Source organism: Artibeus jamaicensis, unplaced genomic scaffold (genome assembly GCF_021234435.1).
Source record: "Artibeus jamaicensis isolate MK-2021 breed Jamaican fruit bat unplaced genomic scaffold, CSHL_Jam_final scaffold_1964, whole genome shotgun sequence".
Lineage (NCBI taxonomy): Eukaryota > Metazoa > Chordata > Mammalia > Chiroptera > Phyllostomidae > Artibeus > Artibeus jamaicensis.
Window position 1 is genome coordinate 554,930 of NW_026522030.1, and position 22,504 is coordinate 577,433.

At 49.3% G+C, this 22,504-nt stretch overlaps 1 protein-coding gene across 2 annotated transcripts in view; it reads left to right on the forward strand.

The window, feature by feature from the left end:
- The window catches only part of TTLL11 (tubulin tyrosine ligase like 11), a 190,583-nt gene that overhangs the window by 69,111 nt on the left and 98,968 nt on the right, over window positions 1-22,504 (forward strand). For both annotated transcript variants that reach the window (XM_037142176.2, XM_053656254.1), the window contains exons 5-6: window positions 6,352-6,447; window positions 7,192-7,307. In XM_037142176.2, the coding sequence (XP_036998071.2) occupies window positions 6,352-6,447; window positions 7,192-7,307 (212 nt within the window). The remainder of the gene's footprint in view (window positions 1-6,351; window positions 6,448-7,191; window positions 7,308-22,504) is intronic.

A 22,504-nucleotide genomic window follows, 5' to 3' on the forward strand; every position in this document is an offset into this window, starting at 1 on the left:
AAAATGATCCTTTGAAAACATGTCAGGTCAAATTACTTCCTGGCACAGCCTCTCCAATGGCCTTCTTGTGCTTAAAACCCTGGCTCCGGACCACAGGCTGCAAGGCGCTGCGTGGTCTGTCCGTTGTCCTTCCCTCTGACCTCACCTCCTGCCCCGCTCCCTCTTGCTCACTCCTTGCTGTTCTTCTAAAGTGGCCTTTGTTCTTATTGCTCACTTAGCCTGAAGTGCGTTTAGTCAGCTCTGCAAATGACTTCTTAGCTCACTTCATTCAGCCCCTGTTTATGTGTTGCCTCTTGAGACTTTTGCTTCTGGTCGTGACGGAGTAACAGAGACGGGACCTGTACACCCCCCAAAAAATACATTAAAAAAAAAGAATGACTGGACTTAACCTCCTGCATACAAGCAGAGTACCAGACAAAATACATACAATAAAAGTTTTTAGACTTTGAACAGCAGACAGCTCAGCGCTGTGACCCCTGAGGAAGAGGGAACTATAACTGAAGGTGAGCCCTGCAGAGGCCGGGCCTTCTGTTCGGGGCGGTTTCTGAAGCGTGGGCACAGGGCGAGGGGGCCCGGACGCAGCCCTGTGACCTCAGTGAGTCCAGGAGCTGGAGGACGAAGTTTGGCAAGGCCAAGGTAGCTGGAATTCTATGGGCAGAATTCTAAAAATGAGAGAGCTGAGCTATAGAACTAGGTACAAAAATGTTAAAGAACATACGAGCTTAATGAAGAGAAAAGTGGAAGCTATTAAAAAGAACCCAGTGGAACGTCTAGCGAAGAAGATACAATATCTGAAATGAACATTTCACTGGATGGGATTAACAGCAGATTAGACCCTGAAGAAAAAAATGAGCAGTGACCTTGAAGACACAGCAATAGAATCTATCCAAAATGAAACAGGAAAACGACAGGAAAAATGAATGAGCAGACCCTCGGTGACCTATATACAGTGGCAGGGTGTCTAACACGTGTAATTGGGGTTCCCCGAGCAGGAAGGACAAGGAAAACACAGAAAAATGCTTCAAGAAATGGCCAAAATTTCCAAATTTGACCAAAAATAAGATAGAAACCCACAATTCAAGAAGCTTAAGAAACTCTCAAGCAGGGTAGACACACAGGCACGCACTAGCTCCCATCAAGGCTTCCCATTATCAAACTGTGGGAAGCCAGTGATGATAAGAAAATCTTAAAGGCAGCCAGAGAGAGAGAAAAAGACATTGTTTTCAGAGGAACTAAGAAGAACCAAAAAGTTCTCATCGGAAACTGTGCCAGCCAGAAGGCAGTGGGGTGACAAACGTCACCTCCTCAGAGGACTTCCCAAACCACCCTGTCCAAACCGCCGAACCCCGCTTTCACCACTGGGCCACACTCTCGGTTCTTACTTTGCTTTAGTTACTGACTCGCACGTGGCGTCTCTCCTCCACTGGAACGTAAGCTCCAAGAGGACGGATGTTCAAACACCCTTTGCCTCGTTCACTGCTTTATCCCCAGTGCCTAGACCAGTACCTAGATTCAGTAGGTGCTCATGAAATATTTGACAAGCAAAATTGTCTTTCAGGGAGAATAGGATAAAAGCAGAGAGCACTATAGCATTCTAGAACTACAAACCACTCGGCACAATTGGAGCCCAAGATGTGCAGTAGGGAGTGGGAGGAAGTGAAGCCGAGTGTGAGACAGATGGCAGGTCCCAGAGGCGTCTGCAGGACGTGCTGTGGAGCTGGGGCTTCATCCCGCAGGCAGGGGTTTCAGCCAGAGGAGTGTTGACACTCTTACTTGTATTGGGTCGGCCAAAAAGTCCCCATGGTTTTCTCTATAAAATAAAAGACACGTTTTCCACTTTCATTAATAACTTTATTGATTTGGATATTTTGAGTATGTCAGCTATCTCCCATGTAGTATAATGTTGATTGTCCTCAATTAATGTTTTAATTTGATCGCCATCAACTTCAACTGGTCTATGAGACTGTGGAGCATCGTCCAGCCAGAAATCTCCAGCAGGAAACTTCGCAGACCACTGTTGGCACATCGGAGCAACCACAGCACCTTCTCCACACACTGCACAATTTTTTTGTGTGTTTCAGTTGCATCTTAACCATTCTTGAAATAATAAAGCATACCATGCCGAAGATCTTGCATATTTTCTTCCATCTTCATTATTAAAATGGCTACACAAAAATTCACAATACAATCTAACAAAATAGTTCTGAGTGAAGTTAAAGACAACCGAGTGCTACCAGAGCCATCATATGGAAGAACCCAAGTGCACTTTATGGCCAACCCAATATTTTATAAAAATACTGACTACAGCAGCCCCCATGCCAGAGGAATTAGAGGGTGAATTTGCGAGCAGGGACGCAGCTGGGGAAGCTATTACAAGCAGCCCAGGTGCACGGTGGTGCAGACCTCATCCAGACCAGGAGCAGTGGGGACGGGCCAGCTCTAGAAAGTTCTTTGGAGGTAGAATGTACAAGAGTGGTTATGCAGGTAGAGATGTAAAGGGTAAGGAGAAAGTTCTGGCTTGTGTGATTGGGTGGATAAAAAATACTGTAGGCAAAGTAGACTTTAGAGAGAGGGCATGCTGATCATCTATTGCCATGTAATAAATTGCCCCCAAACTTAGTGGATTAAACCAACAAATGATTCTCTCATGGTCTCCGACTGCCTCTGGCTGCAGGCCTCTCACAGGCTGCGATGAACTTGCGGCCAGGACTGCAGTCCTCTCAAGGCTGTGCTGGGGCCAGAGCCCCTCCAAGGCCACTCACCGGCCATTGGCAGCCTCCAGGCTCCCCGGCTGTTGGCTGTTGTCTCGCCTGGGCCTCTCTGTTGGGCAGCTTGCTTCCTCAGTGAGGAAGCAAGAGAGGTAAGAGAATGCACACCAAGGCGGAAGTCACAAGCCTTTCATAACCTGCTATTGGAAGTGGCCTCCCCTCATGTCTGCCCTAGACCATTAGAGAGAAGGCACCAGGTTCAGCCCACACTCAGGGAGTTGGGGTTACACGAGGGCACGAATGCTAGGAGGTGGGGGTCAGTGAGACCGTTTCAGAGGCTGCCAACTGTGGATGGGGAGCCTGGGCGTGTTGGATTGGAGGGGTCCAGAGCCTCCCTGCTGGGAATGCCCTGATGCGGGCAGACGTGTAGTTCTGGAGCTCAGGAGAGAGTCCTCTTGTTGGAAGGGAGCCTGGAGCCTTTGCACGAGTTCTTTCCCCGACTTGCTTTGGGGACCGTCTGGACGTCTGAGACCGAGGACAGAGACCTGTGAATCCCCGGGGCCCCTCTGGTAGGAGGTGAACTACGGGTAATTGCAGATTGAATTACTTGGAGGAGGGCAGAGTGTCCCGTGACTGAAAACCTCTCCGCCTCTCTCTCTCCGTTTAACAAGTGCTGCTCTGCCACCCAACCAGAGAGAGGTTCCCCCTTTCTGAGCTGGTTTCTCATCTGCATGAAGTGGGTGGTGGGCTAATTAGCAGTTTTTTAAAATGGAGATTTTTTTTTCCCCTAGAAACCCCAGTATGCAAAATAGGTAAAAGTTGATCTGAACTGGACTCTCCAGTGTTTCCCCAGAAAAGGCCCTGATTTTGAAAAATACTGGACCAAGTAAAATCCCAATTTTCTGCCAACTCCATCATTCCAGGGTTTTGTGACAAGGCCCACTCTAAATTCCCCCAGTGCCGTGGTTCTGTTTATGGAGATCCATTGGTGCATCATATTTCATTAATTTTTAAAAAGAAAACAATTCATGTTTCTTTGAATTTGTGAAAAAATATGTGTAGTAAAGCTGACCTTCACTAAACACTCACTATGTGTCAGGCGCTGTGCAAAATACATCCTCTCCCAGCATCTGTATTTGGTCCTGTCCCCGGCTCCGTGAAGGCAGGGGCACCGTCCAGTCCACCACTGTATTTCCAGGAGCTAGAATAGTTCCAGGACATAGGAGGCATTTCAATACCTATTTTACAAATGAATGAACAAAGGAAAAGTCTGTTCTCATTCCCATTTTACAGATGAGGACACTGGAGCTCACAGCTGCCAAGTAACGTGCCCGTAGGTATCCAAGTTAAAGGCAGAACTGAGATTTGAAATTAGCTGCTCTGGGCTCCAAGCCACAGGCATCATTCTTTGTTGGTGAGACTGGCAGGAAACTGGAAAGGGGAGGCCGCAGTGGTGAGTGCCTCCCATGCGATGAACGCAGTCCCGGGAACTTTTTGCTTCCCTGATCAATTGCCCTGCAAGGTAGCCATCATCACCTCCTTTAGCAGACTCGGTACATGCAGCTCAGAGAGGCTGAGCACGTGCCTAGAGCTGTTTAGCTGGAACAAGAGACTGATCTGGGATTGCAGCCCAGGTCTTTTGACTCCTCAGCACTCTGTACAAGACCCAGTGTTTTCAACCACATGCACCAAAGTCTGGGCCCTGGAAAATATTCTGCCACCGGTGGGTGCAGGTCAGTTCGGCTGGTGAGGCTTTGCCGCCCCCGTGTCCTGCCTGTTTACTGTAGCTTCATGTTCACGGGACCACTGTGCCTTGAACTGCAGAGCCCGGCAGGCCGAGGAAGTGCAAGTGTAAACTTCCAAGATGTAGCAAACAGCAAGCGTCGGTGGCTAGGGATGGTGAACGTTGGCACCACAGCCCCGCCGTTCTCTGTAGCCTCATCGACATCCCATGTCTCAGGCCAGGTCTGAAGTTAGACTGATGATGTCACCAGAGTCTCTTAACGGCCCCATCACTCACATCCACTTGTCATATATTATTAAGCAGATCTGTAGTACATGTAACATTTTCTACTGAATGTCCATTCCTTTCTTTTCGTGACCAGGGAAAGAAAAATAGAGTGAGGATGGCTTTTTCCAGTGTCTCATCCTTCTTGCCCTTCTTTGAAGAATAACCTTTTCTGGAATTATACCCCCAAATGGCCATTTAGGCTCTGATTTCATTAATAAGGAGAGAGCCACAGTTTAATGATGATCATTTAACTAATGCATATTCTATAAAGACAAGGAAATGGATCCCCCTCATCTTTTCTTCTCAGCTCTGCAGCGGGGACACAGTTACATCTTCTTCTCGTCTCTCCTGTGTTCTCTGCACTATTTTTTGAAATTTTGGGATTGCATCAGTTATGTTAGGAGTGTTCCGCCTTATCACCTCCTATGGAGATAATGAAAGTTCTCTTAAGAATCCGACATCCTCGTAGTCTGAGTCTGAATCTAATTAAGACCCACAGTCTCAAGGATGAGGAGGAATTATCTGGGTGAAGGGTTGTGTCTGGCAGGGGGAACACAGGTGCGGTGGCTTAGGGCTTGTGAGCAACTGAAAGAGGCCGGGGAGGAGAAAGCCTAGCCAAGGCAGCGTGTGGGATCGAGAGCAGACGTCCAGCAAATGCTGAGCTTTCGGACTTAGCTCTGGGTGTGAGCCGGCTTCGTGGGGACGTGGTCTGTGCAGTAACCCAGCGCCCTGCGTGAAGAAGGGCCCCCTGCCTGGTTTGATGCTCTGTTCTCACTGTCATGACATGAATGAAACTTTCTGAACAAGGGGCTTTGCATTTGCATCTCGCACGGGGTCCCACAAACTATGTAACCTGCCCTGCTTGGGAGTGAAATCCAGTCCTGTTGCTTATTAGCGAGGTGGTCGCAGGAAAATCCATTGGCCTTTCTGAGACTTAGTTTCCGCTTTATAGAGAGTATAATCCCTGCTTCAAATGCACTGTCATGAGGATTAAATGAGATGACAGATAACTGGCGCACTGTGTGGGTATTGGTGCCCAGTAGGTACTTAGTATACTATTCCCTTCTTCTTAGCTAAGAGGCCATATCAGAGTCACCCGGGGGATTTGTTACTCAAAATACATTCGCCTGCGCCCCACTCTGAAAGGTTTCAACTCAGAGGTGAGGGCCGGGAGGGGCAGTGGTTGGACAGGTCCCAAAGCGATCAGTGCTGGTGTGCACCCAGGCTCATGAAGGCGAGCCTGGGGTTTTCACAGATCTAGCCAGGAGGCAGCCTCCTAACAGCGGAGAGCAAAAGGGGGAGGCGTTGATGGACCACTACTCCTTAACATAATAAAAAACCTGTTTAAGAAGAAAGGAGTTGTCACCTATAGCACTTCAAAGACAGTGACGGGGCCACTGAAGTGCATGGCGGGAACTCCTCCCGGTATCGAGGCTCCTGTGAAGTGCCCTGCTTGCTGTTCACTTGGCCTGACAAGTACACCCAGAGGGAGAGGGGCTGTGGACGAGAGAGGCCGGAGTAGGGACCGCGTCTGAATGTATGTCCACTTTACTGACCCTAACGCCACCCCCAATTCCTGCAAAGAAATCGTAGCTAGAGGGAGTAACTCTGAATTATGTTTGTCCTGCACAGATTTTAGGCTTTGACATCCTTCTAATGAAAAACCTGAAGCCTATCCTACTTGAAGTTAATGCGAATCCCAGCATGAGAATCGAACATGAGCAAGAAGTAAGTTTTTTAAGTCTCGCATTGAATGTATTTCCAGACAACTGGATGTTTCCATTCTCATGGTACTCACTTGGCTGAACAAAATTTAGCATTCCCAGATTTGCACAGCAAAGTTCTGTTTGAGTCTGAATAATTCCAGTTGTGTTGCACTCTGAATGCACTCTATTAATATGAGACCCATCTGACCTGTGGTAGTTTCCCAGCATGCCGTTCTTCCAGTTTCTAAGATCTGCAAATGCAGAAGCAGCTGAGCCCCTTCCATCAGCTTTGACATGAACTAATTAGCCTCAGGAGATGAACTAATTGAAATTCTATGAATATGATTTAGCCATGTCGACATGCTTGAATCACTAAGATAAATAGTATATTTAACAGTGATTCTATTTCCCCCCCTGAAAATAATGCGTCAAGAAGACTGGAAGGAAATACACCAAATACTAACAATGGGTTTTAGGGGGATTCTGTGGATTCTTTTAATTCCCTTAACCCCTCTCTATATTTCAAGTTGTCTACAATGAGCATGTACAATTTTAATAATCAGAAAAACAGAGTACTTCATGTATTCTGTTAATTTGCAAAAGGACGCTGACCTGTGTAAGGTAGTATGTACAGGGAGGCTTTAAAATCTTCTCACCCAGATGAACGTGAGCAAACGCTACCGGTAGCACCACTGCCTCCCGACAGTCACTTGGCACTGAACCCCTGAGTCTCCCCACGGTAACACGGAATTCTCATCCATTCAAGCTTTCTCCAGGGGTGTTTGAAAACGTCCCCAGCTTTGTCGACGAGGAAGTGAAGGTGGCCGTGATCAGAGACACCCTCCGCCTCATGGACCCCCTGAAGAAGAAAAGAGAGAGCCAGTGAGTATTTTCGGGTCGTCTATTTCTGTCAACTCTGCTTCCCAGACCCTACGCCGGTGAGTTCAGCTCTTGGAGCACATTAACAGCACGAGGGAGAGAGTTACGTATAAAACAGTCTAACGCAACATATTTTCATTTGTGAATATCAGCCTCCAAATACAGTGTGATTCAGCCGGGAAATGGAGGCTTACCTCTGAACCTCTGGCTTGCTGCTGTCTGCATCAGGGAAGTCCCTCTCAAAATCCACACTCCCCTAGTGACAGGGTGTCCTCCTGCCCCCCAACTGTTCTTGAGGTGCTTCTCTTTGAAACCCTCAAGCAGAGGGACAGAGCGAAGCAAACCAGAAGAGGGCCACAGGTAAGACGGACGTGGTGAGCGAGGATTGCTCCCTTTTTACTTTCTTCGTGCTGTTTACCCACCTGCAGTTTTGTTCCAGCACTGGCGGGGCCGCTCTCCCACCCTGCGGGGGCTGCTAGAATATTTACAGCAGTTACAGTTCCTCTCTGCTTCTCCCACCCAGTGGACATCATATTGGAATGTGTGTGGGGGATAGGCCCCCCTCCCTCAGTGAAATCACCCCTGAAATGAGTGACATTGCACTTGGGTATTTTGTTTTGTTTTTACTGAATTCCTGGTTCCCACAAAGTAAAGGATGAGTAAATATCACTGTGCTGGTTTTAGGCAGAAAAAAAAAATCAAAGACAGGCATTTTGAATAGTACTCCCCATAGCCCTGAAAAATCGGACGGGCCCAAATGTTCCCAGACAGGTAAAGCCCTTGTCAGCCATGGTTCAAGGCAGAGAGGAACACTGGCTTCCTGGAGCCAGTGGTGTTTGCAGGTTCTTTCACCGCGGCCCCTCACCCACTGGGCCGAAGCCCAGATATTGTTAGAACCACCCTCCAGGCCTGCCTGTCCCCTGGGTGGCAGTGTGGAGCCACCTGGAGAGCTTTCAAAGACACCGCTGCAAGGGCCCTCGCTTCTAGAGATGTGGGTTTTAATTAGCGTGGGCAGGAAACCTGGCCGCAGAAAATCATGAGGTTCCCTAGGTGACTGTCCTATGCAGCCAAGGCTGAGTGCCACTGTCCTGCAGGGCATGTCACTGTGATGGAGTATTTGTTGTTCTCGGGGTCAGGCAGGATGGTGCTCGCTCGGCTGAGCTCTCCTCCAGTGTGCTCTTCACCCTGTCAAGCACATGCCGTCCTCGTTGGCAGGACCCAGCTGAGAGCAGTCGCCCCTGGTTTGCAGGGGCCCAGCTGGCCAGACGTGGCTCCTTCCCGTGCATTAGAGCTGCCGAGTCCTCAGAGAGGCTCGAACAGCCAGCAGCCAGACGAGCGAGGTCTGTTTGTCGCGGTTCGCAGCTGTGTTCTGTTAGCCGTCTTTAAGGAAAAGCAGCGGATCAACACAGCTCAGTCGGATTCATTGCAGTACAGTGTTCTGTGTGGATCTAATGGTTATTGCGCTCACTAGGAGAGATGAGGTCCTGGGAGACGGCGTCACTGGGGGGAGGTTTCGATGGCCATCCATGCCTGTGTGCATGGTTGCTCGACTTTTTAAAGGTGACCTCGACACACCTGCACTGTGATTCCTGCAGTGAGAATGAGTTCAAGGGCCACCGTGTAGCCTGAGTCCTCTCAACCTCTGCCCCCAAAGGCATTTTCCCATGAAATGGCATTGGAAGAAGATCAGCTTCCCAGCTCTTGTCCTAAGTTGCTTTTCTTTACCTGCCGTGGCAGTCCGTGCACGCAACTCACTGGGCGGTGGATCTAACTTTTCATCACAGTGGGGCCCGTCATCAGGAAGGAGGGGAAGGGCGTGTGCCACTTGAGGCATAAGTCACAGCGCCTCCTCCTTAATTTAAAAAGCGTCGACTTTCCCTTCACCTGATAACCTGGCAGAGTTCGAGCTTCAGGAACCTGACTCCAGTTCTATAGTACGAAACCCTTTCATCTCACCCTTCTCTTACCTACCATATGAAGGGTGCATGTTAACAGCTAAATGTCACTACCGCTGTTTCCCATGAATTTCACCTTTAAAAAAAACAAACCGGCAATGACTGTCTATGAAAGCACTTTGTAATCCGTGAAGTGCCTTGATATGTAAGGCAGAATTATTATCATTTTGATAACTTTACCATGTAGAGACAAAGGTTGAAATTATCCTCAGCTCTTTGGTGTAGACGTGTTTTAGGGTAACATGGAAAGTCACTGTTCTCATGCCCGCAGAAAACACCTGAGTCATATGTGTCCTCTTCTGTGACCACGCCCCTCCCGCTGCAGAGAGTGATGTCATGTAGACTTCTGGGCTGCAAGGTACCTTTGGAACTCGAGTTTTTGTGTTTGCATGGGACTCGACCTACGGCTTCAAGTGGTAGGCTAGCTTTCCCCTCCGACTCTTTAGCAGAAGAGGGTCTGAGGACCCCCATTAGCTCTGAGTACTTTTTGTCAGCAAGACCATTGCAGGGGTCTCTGTTTTTACGCACGGACTGAAGAGAAAAGGCAGATAGACATGCTGGACTCCTCACAGCTCTCAGCTCCCCTGAGAAGATGCAAAGGGGGGTGCATCAGAAGGGCCCCATTCACATGTGTCCGTGCGTCATGCACCCCCACACCCTGAGGGGCCTGTAGGCCTGGGTCATCTCTGTAGTGGGACCGAAATCAGCCCTCCTGCCTTCTCTGGGGCAAGAACTTGAGACTCTGCTGATACCCATCTGGGCATAATTGAAAGAGCCTTTTCTTGAGTGGGAGAGACCAAGATCCTAACCCTGACCTTGGAGACATTGCAGAGCTATTTTGAGCCTCAGTGTCCTTTTCTACAAAGTGGGGGTAGTGACATTTAAATGAAGCAGCGAGCAAAACTTTCAATATACAATGGGCACTTAATAGTGTTTTGTTTACTACTCAACAATAAAATTCTCTACTAAAACATAAAAAACAAGCACAAAATAATGCTTACTTTCCATTATCTTTCCTGGTATTCTTCAAGTAGAATTTTGAGTTGAAAACCAATGACATCCTCAAACTGAAGCTGCTAGATCACTGTGGGCTAGAGCTGACATTGAAGCTGGTTGCCAATGGAAACTTGGTTTCCAAGTAGCAAGATGTCACGAACCCAGGCATATTTATTTGTTGGCCCCAGAAAGAATAGAATAGCTGTCATATGAAAACTATTTGGAGCTGTGGGAGCATTTTGTAATAGCTGGTGACTCTATTCTCTTTCATACCAGAGCTCTTCAGAGGCAGTACAGGAACATGGGAATGGTGGGGAGGGGTCTGGAGCCTTCATGCATGCACCCACGTATATGGAGGGGAAACTTACATAATGTGGAATCGGCCATTTCAAAGTATTCAGTTCAGCAGCACCCAGCACCTTCACAGTGCTGTGCAAGCATCATCCCATCTAGTTCCAAATGGTGTCACCCCAAAAGAAAACTCTGTACCCACTGGGCAGTCCCTTCCCCCTACCCCAGCCTACTCTCTGTCTCTGGGTTTACCCGTTCTGGACACTTCATATAAACAGAATCATACAATAGTCAGTCTTTCGTGATTGGCTTTTTTTCACTTAGCATGATGGTTTTGGGGTTCACCATGCTGGCGTGTGTCAGTACTGTATTCATTTTCACAGCCACGTAATATCCCATTGTATTGGAATATTATTCCAGTATACCACACTTTCTCATCCATTTGTCGCTGATGGACATCTGGGTGGAAGCCATCTTTTTTTAGCCACAGTGGAGCTATGATGATCAACTTTATATTTTGGCATCTGCAGGAGACTTCATTTGGAGGGAAGAAGCTTTTCTGGTACAGGACGTTCTTTAAAGGCCTCGGTTTAATCCAGCCCCCTCATTTTGATGATGCAGGCACAGACTATCTGAACTGGAGGGGAGTGTGGCAGCCCTCGTGCCTAGCAGCTCTCGGGCTCAGAGAGCGCTCACCAAGCCTCCCTGGCCGAGGAGCAGCAGTGTCCTGGCCTGGCCCTGGCAGTGGCACCACTCAGGCCTGGGGTGAGGTCCCCAGTCTCTGATCATTGCTCCATGAGCTTGGCCAAGTGGCTTTGTCCTCTGCTCTCATCTAGAAAATAGACATCAAGGTATCTCATTGGGTAGACTGTCACGGTCATCCTATGAAAGGACCCACGACAGAGAGCTTCGTGACATCTGAGAGCATTGGACAAGCGCTAGTTCTCAGGGTCACCAGGTGGTCAGTTGGGCTTTATGGCTTTGTTGTTGGGGCCACTGAGTTGCCAGCTTGTGAGGCAGCCTTAGCTGAGTTGTGCCTACATAACGATTCTGAATCACACACGACGGAACTCAGAAGAGGGCCAGTAACTTGCCCCAAATCACGAAGCTGGTTAGAGGCTGAGCAGGCATTGGACCGGGGTCTCCTGGCTCCCACCCCAGTGTTCTCTCCACTTGGCCACGGGGCCCCACTGACTTTCAGCCTCTACTTCAAGTCAAAGCTAAGCTTGTAAAGGAAGGGGAAAAAGATCAGGAAAATCAACAGGAAAATCTCCCCTTTTAACAAAAGATATTTGGGCAGCTTCAATCTTTCCTTTTAAAAAAGTCATCTCAGAAGCAGAAGTGAATAAATTCCCTTCCCTGATTACTTTAAAAACAATGATTTTTCCATCAGTTCACTAATTTGGGGGAGGTCAGTTTGCCCCCCAGAGGAGCCACGTGACTCACATTTTGCTCCTTTTCCGGAACGTAGATATTTCTGGAAACCAGATTCCTTTCTCAGGAATCATAATCGGTTAGGACCCCAGAGAAATAAAAATGAAGCCAGAGACCGGCTTGGAGAACTCGGAGGGAATTTTCTTGCTACCACGAATCCACGCAGTGCCTGGGGGCTGGGCCGTAACAGACTGCCTGCCTCTTGTTCCAAGTGTATTTTTGGAACAGGCCTTCTATAAGGCACAGAAGCCCCCTTTCTCCCTGTAACATTTCACCCCCCTCTCCCAGTTTCATTTACCTCCTGTTGCCATAACAACCAGGTTCATGATACAGGCAGGACTCAGCCTGCCAGAGCAGCTTTTGCCTGAAATTCAGAGAGGTTTGTCCTCTGAAGCCTTTGTTGGGAGCTCGGGCTACGCAGCTCACCTCAACTCCAGCGATAGCCCCTCTGCCAGGTTTAGCACCAACGTATGAGGTGCACCCCCAGACTGGGTCGGTTCCACGTAGACCCTGGGGGAGGTGAAACATTCTGAGAACAGAGATCACAGCGTCTCTCCATGGCTGAGTTGCACATCTGGGGGCTTGTTTTTTCACCAGGGGCATCCTTCCACCCACTGTCTTGTCTTAAATCCAGCTCATCCCGGGAGTGTAACTCTGCCCGGCCCTGGAGAGGAAGATTGAAAACACATCCATCAGAGGTCCAGCCAGCCCAGACCCCCGCCCCTTAAAGGGGCGGCACGTCCTGCTGAAACCCCCTCAGCACCAGGGAGGAGAGCCTCCTAAACTATCCAAACTAAGCAACTATGACCTTCATAAACGCAGAACGTCACCTTTCTTATCAGGGAGCGTACTTCTGGAACCAGACGCTCTTTCAGGAGAATCGTCAGAAGAAGCTTCCGAGTGTCCCGTCCACGCGTGCACAGCGGGCATTTTGTTGAAATGCTTGGGTTTTGTTGAGTCCTAAGGATTCCTTCGTGGCAGGACCCCTAAGCACCTTTGAACATGTACAAGAGTTCACAGAGAGATGAGTATTTGCACATTCATTTGCATGTCAGCGATATACCATGTGTAGATCAGAGAAGCAGATTTATGCATTTAGGGAGTTTATTGAGCATTTACTGTGTGCCAGGGAGAAGAGTTAGCTCACAGGCCAGGTGGGGAGGCAAGACCCACATGTTCAGATCTGCGAGGTGACTGCGTGAAGTGCCCTGAACTTGAAGACAAGAGTTAAAAATAAACCAACGAAGTGGAGGCAGCCTTTGAGCTGGGTTTAAAGGAGGGGTCGCACTGGAACACGAAAATGGGTGGAAGGCCTTCCCTGGCGGAGGGAACGAGGCACGGAGCTGTGCCAGGGGACACCTGGCAGTTCAGGCCAGCTGGAGGGAAGGTGTACGGAGTGGATGAGTAGAGAGGAGAGAGGGGGTTCTCCAGGGGAGAGAGTCGGGGGCGCAGAGGCCTCGAGTGTCTGACCGAGGAAGCTGTGCTTGTTTTCAGTCAGGAGTTCGTGAAGGCTTTGGGGGTGTCTGTGGGTCCAAACACTATACACAATTTTGTGTGTGTCTGTGCTTCTCTGGGGACCAGAAATGTCATCATAATTTCAAAAAGCTAAGAACCCAATGATCCTGTCCCCGTCGGAGTCTGTAGTGAACTGAAGCAGTTTGCCCGAGGTGGCGGAGTCTGGCTTCAGGATATGCCGTGCCCTCCTCCGAACCTTGAGAGTTCTCCCATTTGGGATGGCAGTCAGCAAAGTGGAAAAATGTGCATGCATTTTTAAGAAAGGACAGACAGGAAGTGACTAACGATAAGTGCACTGTACTATATACAAGACATAAAACCTGACAACTCTCTTTCATTTGAAGATGTTTAAGAATTAAGTCAGAAGTAACCAGTAAAAGCCTCTTTTGCATGAAGTTTGCCGAGCGGGAACCATTTCCGAGGCTTTACGGGAAAGGCGGAACGTCCTGAGTTGATGTGAGCTGGCATTTTGGAGACCATTAGACAGAAGCCCGGGCATCCCTGTCGCCAGAGCAGGGAGCAGACAGGGAGGCAGCTGAGCATGTGGCAGGCCTGTCACCATTATGGGGGAATGGCAGTCAGAGTCCTGCGGCAGGCCCTTTCCCAGTCACTCCAGGTGGGAAGGGGTAGCAAATGCATTTGGACATTTCCTTCCGCGTTGCTCCAATGAGCCTTAAATGTCAAATCAGGAGTTGTTGGCTTTCGGAAGGAGGCGGTGTGGCCTGGGCTCGGAGACTGCGGTTTTGGTGCCGATTCTACTTAGATTAGTCACTGCACTTTGCTGAGCTTGGCTTCCTCAGTAGTAAAGAAACGTGGGGGTGAGGTTGCTCGTCTGTGTCCTTCCTAAGGAACTGTTTCCTCAGTGCCTCCTGCTTCCGGGGCACAGCGCAGTCACCCCTGTGCTTACTCCCATCTTAGCCTCGTGATGGCCACCTGCTGGTTTTGTAGGTGAGGACACAGACTTGGAGGCTGGGAGACACACCCAGGACCACACCACTTACAAGCAGCAGATGAGATTTGAAGCAGGGTCTGTCTCGCTCTTGCCTCGAGGGAGAATGGGTGTGAAGGTACTCGGCCCACCAGAGAGAAGTGCGCTCTCCAGATGTTTTCATTACCTGGTTGGGTTCCCGCCTTCACTGTAAACTGTGGGGCAAGCACTCGTCTCTTTATCTGCAAGCGCTGAGCACGAGTGGGTGCCTGTGGGTGATCGATGAGGTCTTGTGAGGAAGCTCCATGGCCATTTCATTTTCAATAACCTTCAAAGCCAGAATGAATAAAATATAAGCCACTGTGCAGAGAACACCAACTTAAGGCAGGAGCCACACATGAGGTGAAAGAGAAGAGGAGCAGACGGAAAATCATTCCCGTGCCGTGTGCCTCCCAGGCTGGGAACCTTCTGGAAGTTCAAAAGAGGGCAGGCTGAGTCAAGAAGCAGGTCAGACCGTGTGATATCACCAATGTCAGACCTTTTTTTAGAGCTACGAGAAAATGGCAGTTTCATGGGACTCAGCCTACTAGCTGGCTTGGAGTGGTCAAGGCGGGCCTCTTAGAGGAGGTGGGGCTTGTACTTGCTTGGCCTTGGTTTGGGGAGAACGTGTAAGGAAGTTTGGGGGAGGGAGGATGGAGGCGGGAAACGAGGCCACAGACTTAGCAAGGTCGGAAGTTCACGGTGGGCCAGGAGCGCCGAGCACGCCTCCAGTCAGGCGCTTTGGGGCAGGAAGGACGAGTGTTTCTTCTCTGCTACACACTTCTTGCATTTTTTTCTCATGGAAAAGTCATGTGCTTATTGTAGGGAAAATTAGAAAACACCGAAAAGTGTAGCGCATGAAATAGAATCCTCCGACAAATCCCACCGTCACGATTGACCGTTAATAATGTTCTAGTTCGTAAAAATGGTTCCGTCTTCCTCTCTCTGTACTGTTTTATAGTGGAGGCCATGGTGTGTGATTTTTGTATGCTGTTTTTGTTTTTCTCTATTTTTTTTGTGACAGTAACTTCCCCTTTTTGTCAACAACTCTGTGGACATCCTTTCCATCGGTGGCAGAATCTGCATCTGTTGGTGAATGTTTAGTTTCGTTCCAGCATCTTGTGCTCAGAGCCCTGTGTGCAATGCAGATGTTGTCTTCGGGTGGAGGGGGCCCCTGAGGAAGCGGAACTGGAGACCCCTCATGTCTTGAATACAGGGGAGAGCAGAGTGGGTGAGAGCCCGCCGAGCCAGATGCCGCCGGCGAGTCCTGGCGCCACCGGCGAGTCCTGGCACCGCCACTGCAGCCGTAAATGGTACCATTCGTCCCTTCTCCAAACTTTGGTTTCTTCTTCTATAAAGGGGAGTTTGCAATTGAATGTTTTGAACCTGGAAAGCATTGAGGCATCTTAAATTAGAGGAAGGGAAATGTGGAGCTTATTCCTAAAGAGTCCTTGTCGTGGGAAATGTCCCATCTGAATGTATTCAAATAAATGAAAAACTGTATGTAACCCGGCAGGGTTTTTTTTGTTTAGTTTTGTTTTTTAAGGAGAAAGTGTGAAGGAAGAGCTGGTGAAGTACGTGGGAAGGGAACTCCAACAGTGACGGTTAATCTTTGGCTGTGGGGACGGGTTCGATTTCCCTCTAATTATCTGCAAGATTAAAAGAAAGGAAAGATCAAAATTAAAGCTAGTCTTAGTAATTGTTTGAAAGCTCCTGGTTATCACACCAAAGGGCGGGCAGTATTCTCCAGCTGCTTTCTTTCCTTTTCTTGTCACACAATTTCCTTTTTCTTTTCTTGTTCGCTTTAAGGAGCAGTAAGAGTCCTGGCATCTCGCCTCCCCAGGCTAAGTGAGGGGGTGGGAAGAGGGCGGAACCTGCACAGTTAGGAGTGGGAGGGCCTGCCCCAGCTTCTCCTCCCCCTGGGCGCTCGGAACAAGTGAGAATCGGCAGCAGTCCTTGCCTAGCTGTGCAGCGGGCTTCTCCACGTGCCCACTTCCTGTCGAGGCAGATGCCCTCCTCTGCTTACAGGGGATGGCTTTCTTGGTCCAGACTGCCCCTGCCTCTGTAGCACCAGGGGTCAGCCTGGAGAAGCTGCTGACACGCGTGTGCATGTGGGAGTGCACGCTGGAATGAGTATGCAATCCAACCGGGTGCTGGGGTTGGGGTCAGGACACAGCGGGAGCACCTGCCGCAAGGGGAGCAGGATGGAGGCAGCGAGAGGCGTGTAGGCAGAGAAGACAAGTGCCCAGGAGGGCTGCAAGGCAGGACAGAACATGGGACTCGCAAAGCACAGAAAGAACGCTAGCTCTGTGGCTCACAAAAGCTCCAAGCTGGGACCAGTCGAACTGTCCACCAACAGAGAGATGCACAGGGCATGGACAGTCACCCACTGGAATACCACGCGGCTAGGGCCACACACCACTACAGCGCCGTGTGCTGACGTTAGTGCCAGGCAAATGGGGCCAGTCATGGGAGTGCCATGTCCTCTTCTAACCATGTTGTCTGACAAGGTCCGGGCATGGAGGATTCGAGTTCAAGGAATTCGTCTCCCCAGAGGAGAACGTGGCTTCCAAAATGGGTTAACAATTGGCTGTTTTATTTTAATGATTTTACTCTTGCTACTGAATATAGATATTGAACTGTACTTGCTTATTCCTGTGAAAGTCACCCAAGAGGAGGGAACAGTTCAGGGGAAAACATTAGTATTCCCCACGGAACTGCCTGAAAGGATGGAAAAATCTCCACAGATTCCCCTCTCCCTTATACAGGGGAGTACGACAGCCAGGGTAATATAATTGCTAACCATAAGGGAAAACATATCAAGTTGTATAAATTACGCTGGTTTGAGCAACTTAAAGCGATCAGGACCGCCATGGTGTACCAGAAATAAGAAAAACAAGTTAGATCTCTTAAATCAACAGTTAAGGCCCGTTAATAAAGAACCAGGTTGTTGTTGCAAACACAGGTTGTGCTGCCAACAGTTGAGGGAAGAACAGATCAGAAAGACTTTCCCACGACTGTTCCTTACCCACAGATACAAAGGGTCTTCGAAGAAAACGAGTAAAAACTATGTAGACCCCGACCCACAGCCCAGGGGTACGGTCCGGATGGTTGAGATGCATCTTCAGGGCAGAGGCACCTGTGGCTGGATTTCCTTTCGATAATCAAAAGGTGGCGGGATTGTCAGACACTTATATTTTAGGTTCATTGATTCGCATAATTCCAATGAAGTTGTACAAAATAATTTCTTGACTAGAGAACAGTTCCCTCTAATGAAATAGTCCCTGAATGTTTAGAAGTTGTTGAAGTAACAGCCCCTCCTTTACCTTGAATAAGAATATATGTATCAAACAGGCATAGAAATTTTTAAAAAGCTGGCTAGTTATTACAAACTAAGTACATAGAAACAGTTACTAGGGAGTCAGTTCATAGTACACAGAGAAACATTTTAGACAGAAATGTTAGCTATCTAGCATTTTAGATAGCTAAGTTAGACATCACAAAGGCCTTATAATAAATTTCCTAACCTCTGCTCCGTCTAGCATACCTTTTGCCCCATGCCAAATTCTAAGACCTTTAATAAACAATAAGACATTCAAACTCTGTACATAGAGCTATTTCAGATTGTCTGATTAATGGCTCTCCTGGTCAAAACAACTTTTAACATAACTGAAACTATGGAAATTCTTGTATTTTTCCTGGTTACCTTTGTATTGATTTTTTTTTTTTTGCTTAACTGATTATGCTATGCTGCAAATGTTAATCACTACCTAAAATGAAAATATAAAAACCTGCCTGTACTTGTAATGAACAGAACAGAGCTTCACTGTCCTTCGAGGCGTGATGTCGTCTGTTACCCATCGCCGACTCCTTACCCACCTTCCGCATCTCTGGACCCTGCTGCGGCTGGACCACGGCATGGGAGAATATCTGCAGCATGGTTCTGATGAAATAAAATCCAACACGGGCAAAACTAAACTTTATTTTATAGAGACTGAACCCTAATGGCATAAACATGAAGGAAGGCAAAGCCTAATGAGCCATCCGAGTTTAAGAGGCTGACTTCTGGGAGGGGTGGGGGAGGAGGTGCATCCCGAGAGGCCACGGAGGCAGTGAGGTCCCGGCTGTGCTCAGTTTCTTAACCCAGGTGACAGCCGCATGAATATTCGAATTATTCTTTACATGTACATGTCTGTTTTCTACACTGTTCTGTATGTTCGATGTGTCCCGGTTTTATAGGTAAAAGAAAGCCCTCCAGCGTGGCAGGGTGATAGCGAGTAAGTAGGGAATTGTGTCAGATGCCTCGGGATCTAAAGGGTCAGGCCAAGCATTTGGCTTTTCATCTTCAAAGCAGTGGACAAGTTTTAAACAGCAGGGCAGCCTGGTGAGAGTTGTGTTGTAAAAAGATCACTTTGGCTGCAGCATGAACCCAAACTGGATGAGGCAAGGGTGGGTGTGGGTGCAGCAAGGAGCTTTGAGAGGTGGTTGCTGTGTGGATTAGTGGCAGGGATTAAGAGGTATTTAGGAGGATAAGTGGACAGGACTTGAAGATGAATTGGTCGTGAGAGATGAGGGTGGAGGCGGGTTGGGAAAGAGGCCGGCTCAGCAGCCGGGTGCTGTTGGCGCCAGGGAGCCCTGGGGAAAGCAGCAGCTCTGGGCGGGGCCTGGGGGAGGGCATGGTGCCAAGTCATGAGATTTCCAGGTGTGCTGTCTGCTAGGTACTTGGTTGGGTACGTGGGCCAGGGATACATGAGGGGTGGGGTCCATTATGGGAATAAACGTTCCCTTAAGCAGATGGAGGCATCCACATGGGCAGACCAGACACTGTATCATCACATGACTTAGGGGAAACTGTGGTGAGTGAGTGGGGTGAGCTGAGACAGGAGGTCTGGGTTGAGAGCCTGACCCTGCCCCTCTTTCTGGCACATTCTTCGGCTGTCCCCGGCGTTTACGCTGCAGCAGCATGCTCCCGGGGCTCGCCCTGCTCGCTGGCTCAGTTGCTGGGCACAGGACCATTTTGTCCTCAAGGTACCTTTTGCTTATCATCATGTTGTCTTAATTTACTCTTAGGCTTTGGGAGTTGTGCAGGTGCCTTGGTGTCCTTCACAGGCACCTGGCCCTGTGCCCTCGTAGGAGGAGTGACGGGGGAACTAAGCTCTTGGAGTGGGCAGGGAGGGTTCCCCTCCCACACCTGCTTCAGGGGCTTCCCCAGTCAGCCTCCTCTTCTGCTCATTATCATCACTGCCATCATCACCTCCACACCTGTGCAGGGCTCTTGTAGTTCAATGTCATTTCAAAGCCAGTGACCTGGAATAATACTCATTCAACCATGCAGAATAGGCAGGTGTGAGTCATTAGTCCCATTTTACAGGCAAGGACACGTGACATCCCACAGGCTTGGGTTTTAGGAGACGGGACTGCCAGTGATGAGAATGTCTACCTGGGTGTGCAGATCTGCCAGCTGAAGCCTCAGCAGGGTTGTACTCGGTTGACCAAAAAATTCGTTTGTTCTTTCTGAACGATGGCTCTAGTAGCACTTAGTTGTTTTTAACTTTTTAAAAAAATATTTTACCTATTTTAGAGAGAGGGGAAGGGAAAGAGAAAGAGAGGGATAGAAACATCATTCTGTGGTTGCCTCTCATGTGCCCCACACTGGAGACCTGGCCTGCAACCCAGGCATGTGCCCTAGACTGGGAATCGAACCAGCAACCCTCTGATTCACAGGCCTGTGCTCAATCCACTGAGCTACACCAGCCAGGGCAGTTGTTTTTAACTTTGGAAGAATTTCATTAGATTGTATTGTGACAGCTGTCATATCAGCATGTATTTAAAAAAAACTTATCGAAATCGGTGAATTTTGGGTAGCTATTTTAATATTGGAGATGGAAGAAAATGTGCAACATTTTTGGCATATTATGTTTTATTATTTCAAGAAAGGTAAAAACACAACTGAAATGCAAAGAAAAAAAAGATTTGTGCAGTGTATGGAGAAGGTGCTGTGGCTGATCAAATGTATCAAAGGTCAGGTTTGCAAAGTTTTGTGCTGGAGATTTCTTTCTGGACAGTGCTCCATGGTCTGGTAGACCGGTTAAAGTTGATAGCAATCAAATTGAGACATTAATTGAGAAGACACAGGAGATAGCTGACACACTCAGAATATCCAAATCAATAAAGTAATTGGTGAAAGTGAAAACTGTGTCTTTTATTTTACAGGAAAAAAAAAAAAAAAAAAACCTTTTGGCCGGCCCAGTATTTCTGCACACCATGACCTCTTTGAGGTGTTTTGGGGGGTAGTGACTGGAATCTGCCCTCAGAGGTCTGATTAGGAAGTGGGACCGGGCGTTCTGCTAGGAGGAGATGGTGAAGGAGAATCAGAGACCCCAAGGGATTTTCACCCTTTTTAGTTTGAAAGGTTGTGTGGGAGAGGGGCTCAGACTCTGTGCAGGCTCCAGTGGGCAGAACAAGGAAACGTGGATGAAATTTGCAGAGAGATTTAAGCTCAAGGAAAGAGGGGGGAAAAATCCACCTTACTTTGCCTGAAATACTCAGGGTTGTGTTGAAGAATTAGTGAGGTCCATGTAGCTGGAGGTTTCCAAGCCAAACCCACATGGCCACATGTAGGGAAGGAACAGACGTGGGGTCAGTTCCTGGTCCTGAGATCTTGGGCCAGTCAGCTAACCACTCCGAGTCCTGGTTTGCTCACCTGCACGATGGGATAATGGTACAGGTGGGCTGCAAGGATCCAATGGGGGCCAAAGCAGACCTCTGGGTACACTCTGGGGTCCTGCTAGGCCCCTGACATCTGTCATCTGGTTTAGTTGTCACCGGGTTGTATCAGGGCTGCCCCTACCATCTGTGGCACCTGCCAGGCCTCCTTTTCTCCCTACCCCGACTCTACCCACCACTGTGCAGGCCAAGGATAGTCCCCAGTTCCACCACCGCAGCCCAGTGTGCTCCATTCCTTGGGGCGGAGGTTGGGGGACACACCGGAAGCACCATTCACCTTTGGTAGGATGGACTCACCACCTGTTGAGGAAGGTACTTATTTACAGGGTCCCAGGGGCCCAGAGTGGGTGTCCAGAGGGCATGGGGTACTGGCCTCAGGTGGGCATGTCTCCTTGGCTTTTGGGACTCCTTGCCCCATGGGGAGGGGGCTTCTAGGCTTGGCTGAAACAGGACCCTGTTGAGTGCAGAGCCCAGGGCAGGGAAGGCCTGGTTGCCAAGTCTATGTGTGGTTTTTTCTGCAAGATTCTTCAGTGGTGCTCCTAGGTATCTTGGGTATGCTGGGCCCTGAGCCATGCTGGGGCCTCAGTGGCAGGCTGAGAGGAAGGGACAAGGCCAGGAAATGGGGAGAGAGCAGGGGGAGAGGGAAGGGGAGGGTGGAACCCAGCCAGCAGCCTGAACTATAATCTGGGTCGGGGATCTTATGTCCCCGGCAGTGGAGGGGCTCCAGGGGCAGGGCGCTGCCCTCCCGAGTCCCGGGCAGAGGAGTCTGCTGATTCTGGGCTATCCAGGCAGTCTGGGGGGACCTGAGAGCACAAGAGGGTCCCCTGAGGTGGGGCTGGGGCTGGAGTCCGGGACAGAGTGGCCAGGACCAGGCCTCAGCCGTCTAGCATGGACTGTCAGGTGGAACTGCAGCCTGTGAGCACTGCCAGCATCAGACTCTGGGTCTGAGTCAGCAAGCCCACCCCAGTCCGCCTCCGACTGGGCCTGCGGCACCTGCTAACGTACCCTGCTGAGGCTGGCATGGGCCCTGGGCTGGATGGAGGAAGAGCCCTTGGATATAGGATCTTAGAACCTGCAGCTGAGGAGATGAAGATGGGAGAGGCTCTGCAGGCTGTAGATGGGCGGCTCCCCAACTTTAGTGGGGAGTCAGAATCACAGGAGGCGGAGAAAGGGGTTGCTAAACCCAGGCTGCTGTGTACCACCCCCAGAGCTCTGATCGGTTTGCATTTCTAACAGGGTCCCAGGTGACAGGGATGCTGCTGGTCCAGGCACAACACAACCCGAGAACCACTTGTCCCAGCCCTTGTGTCTGTCCC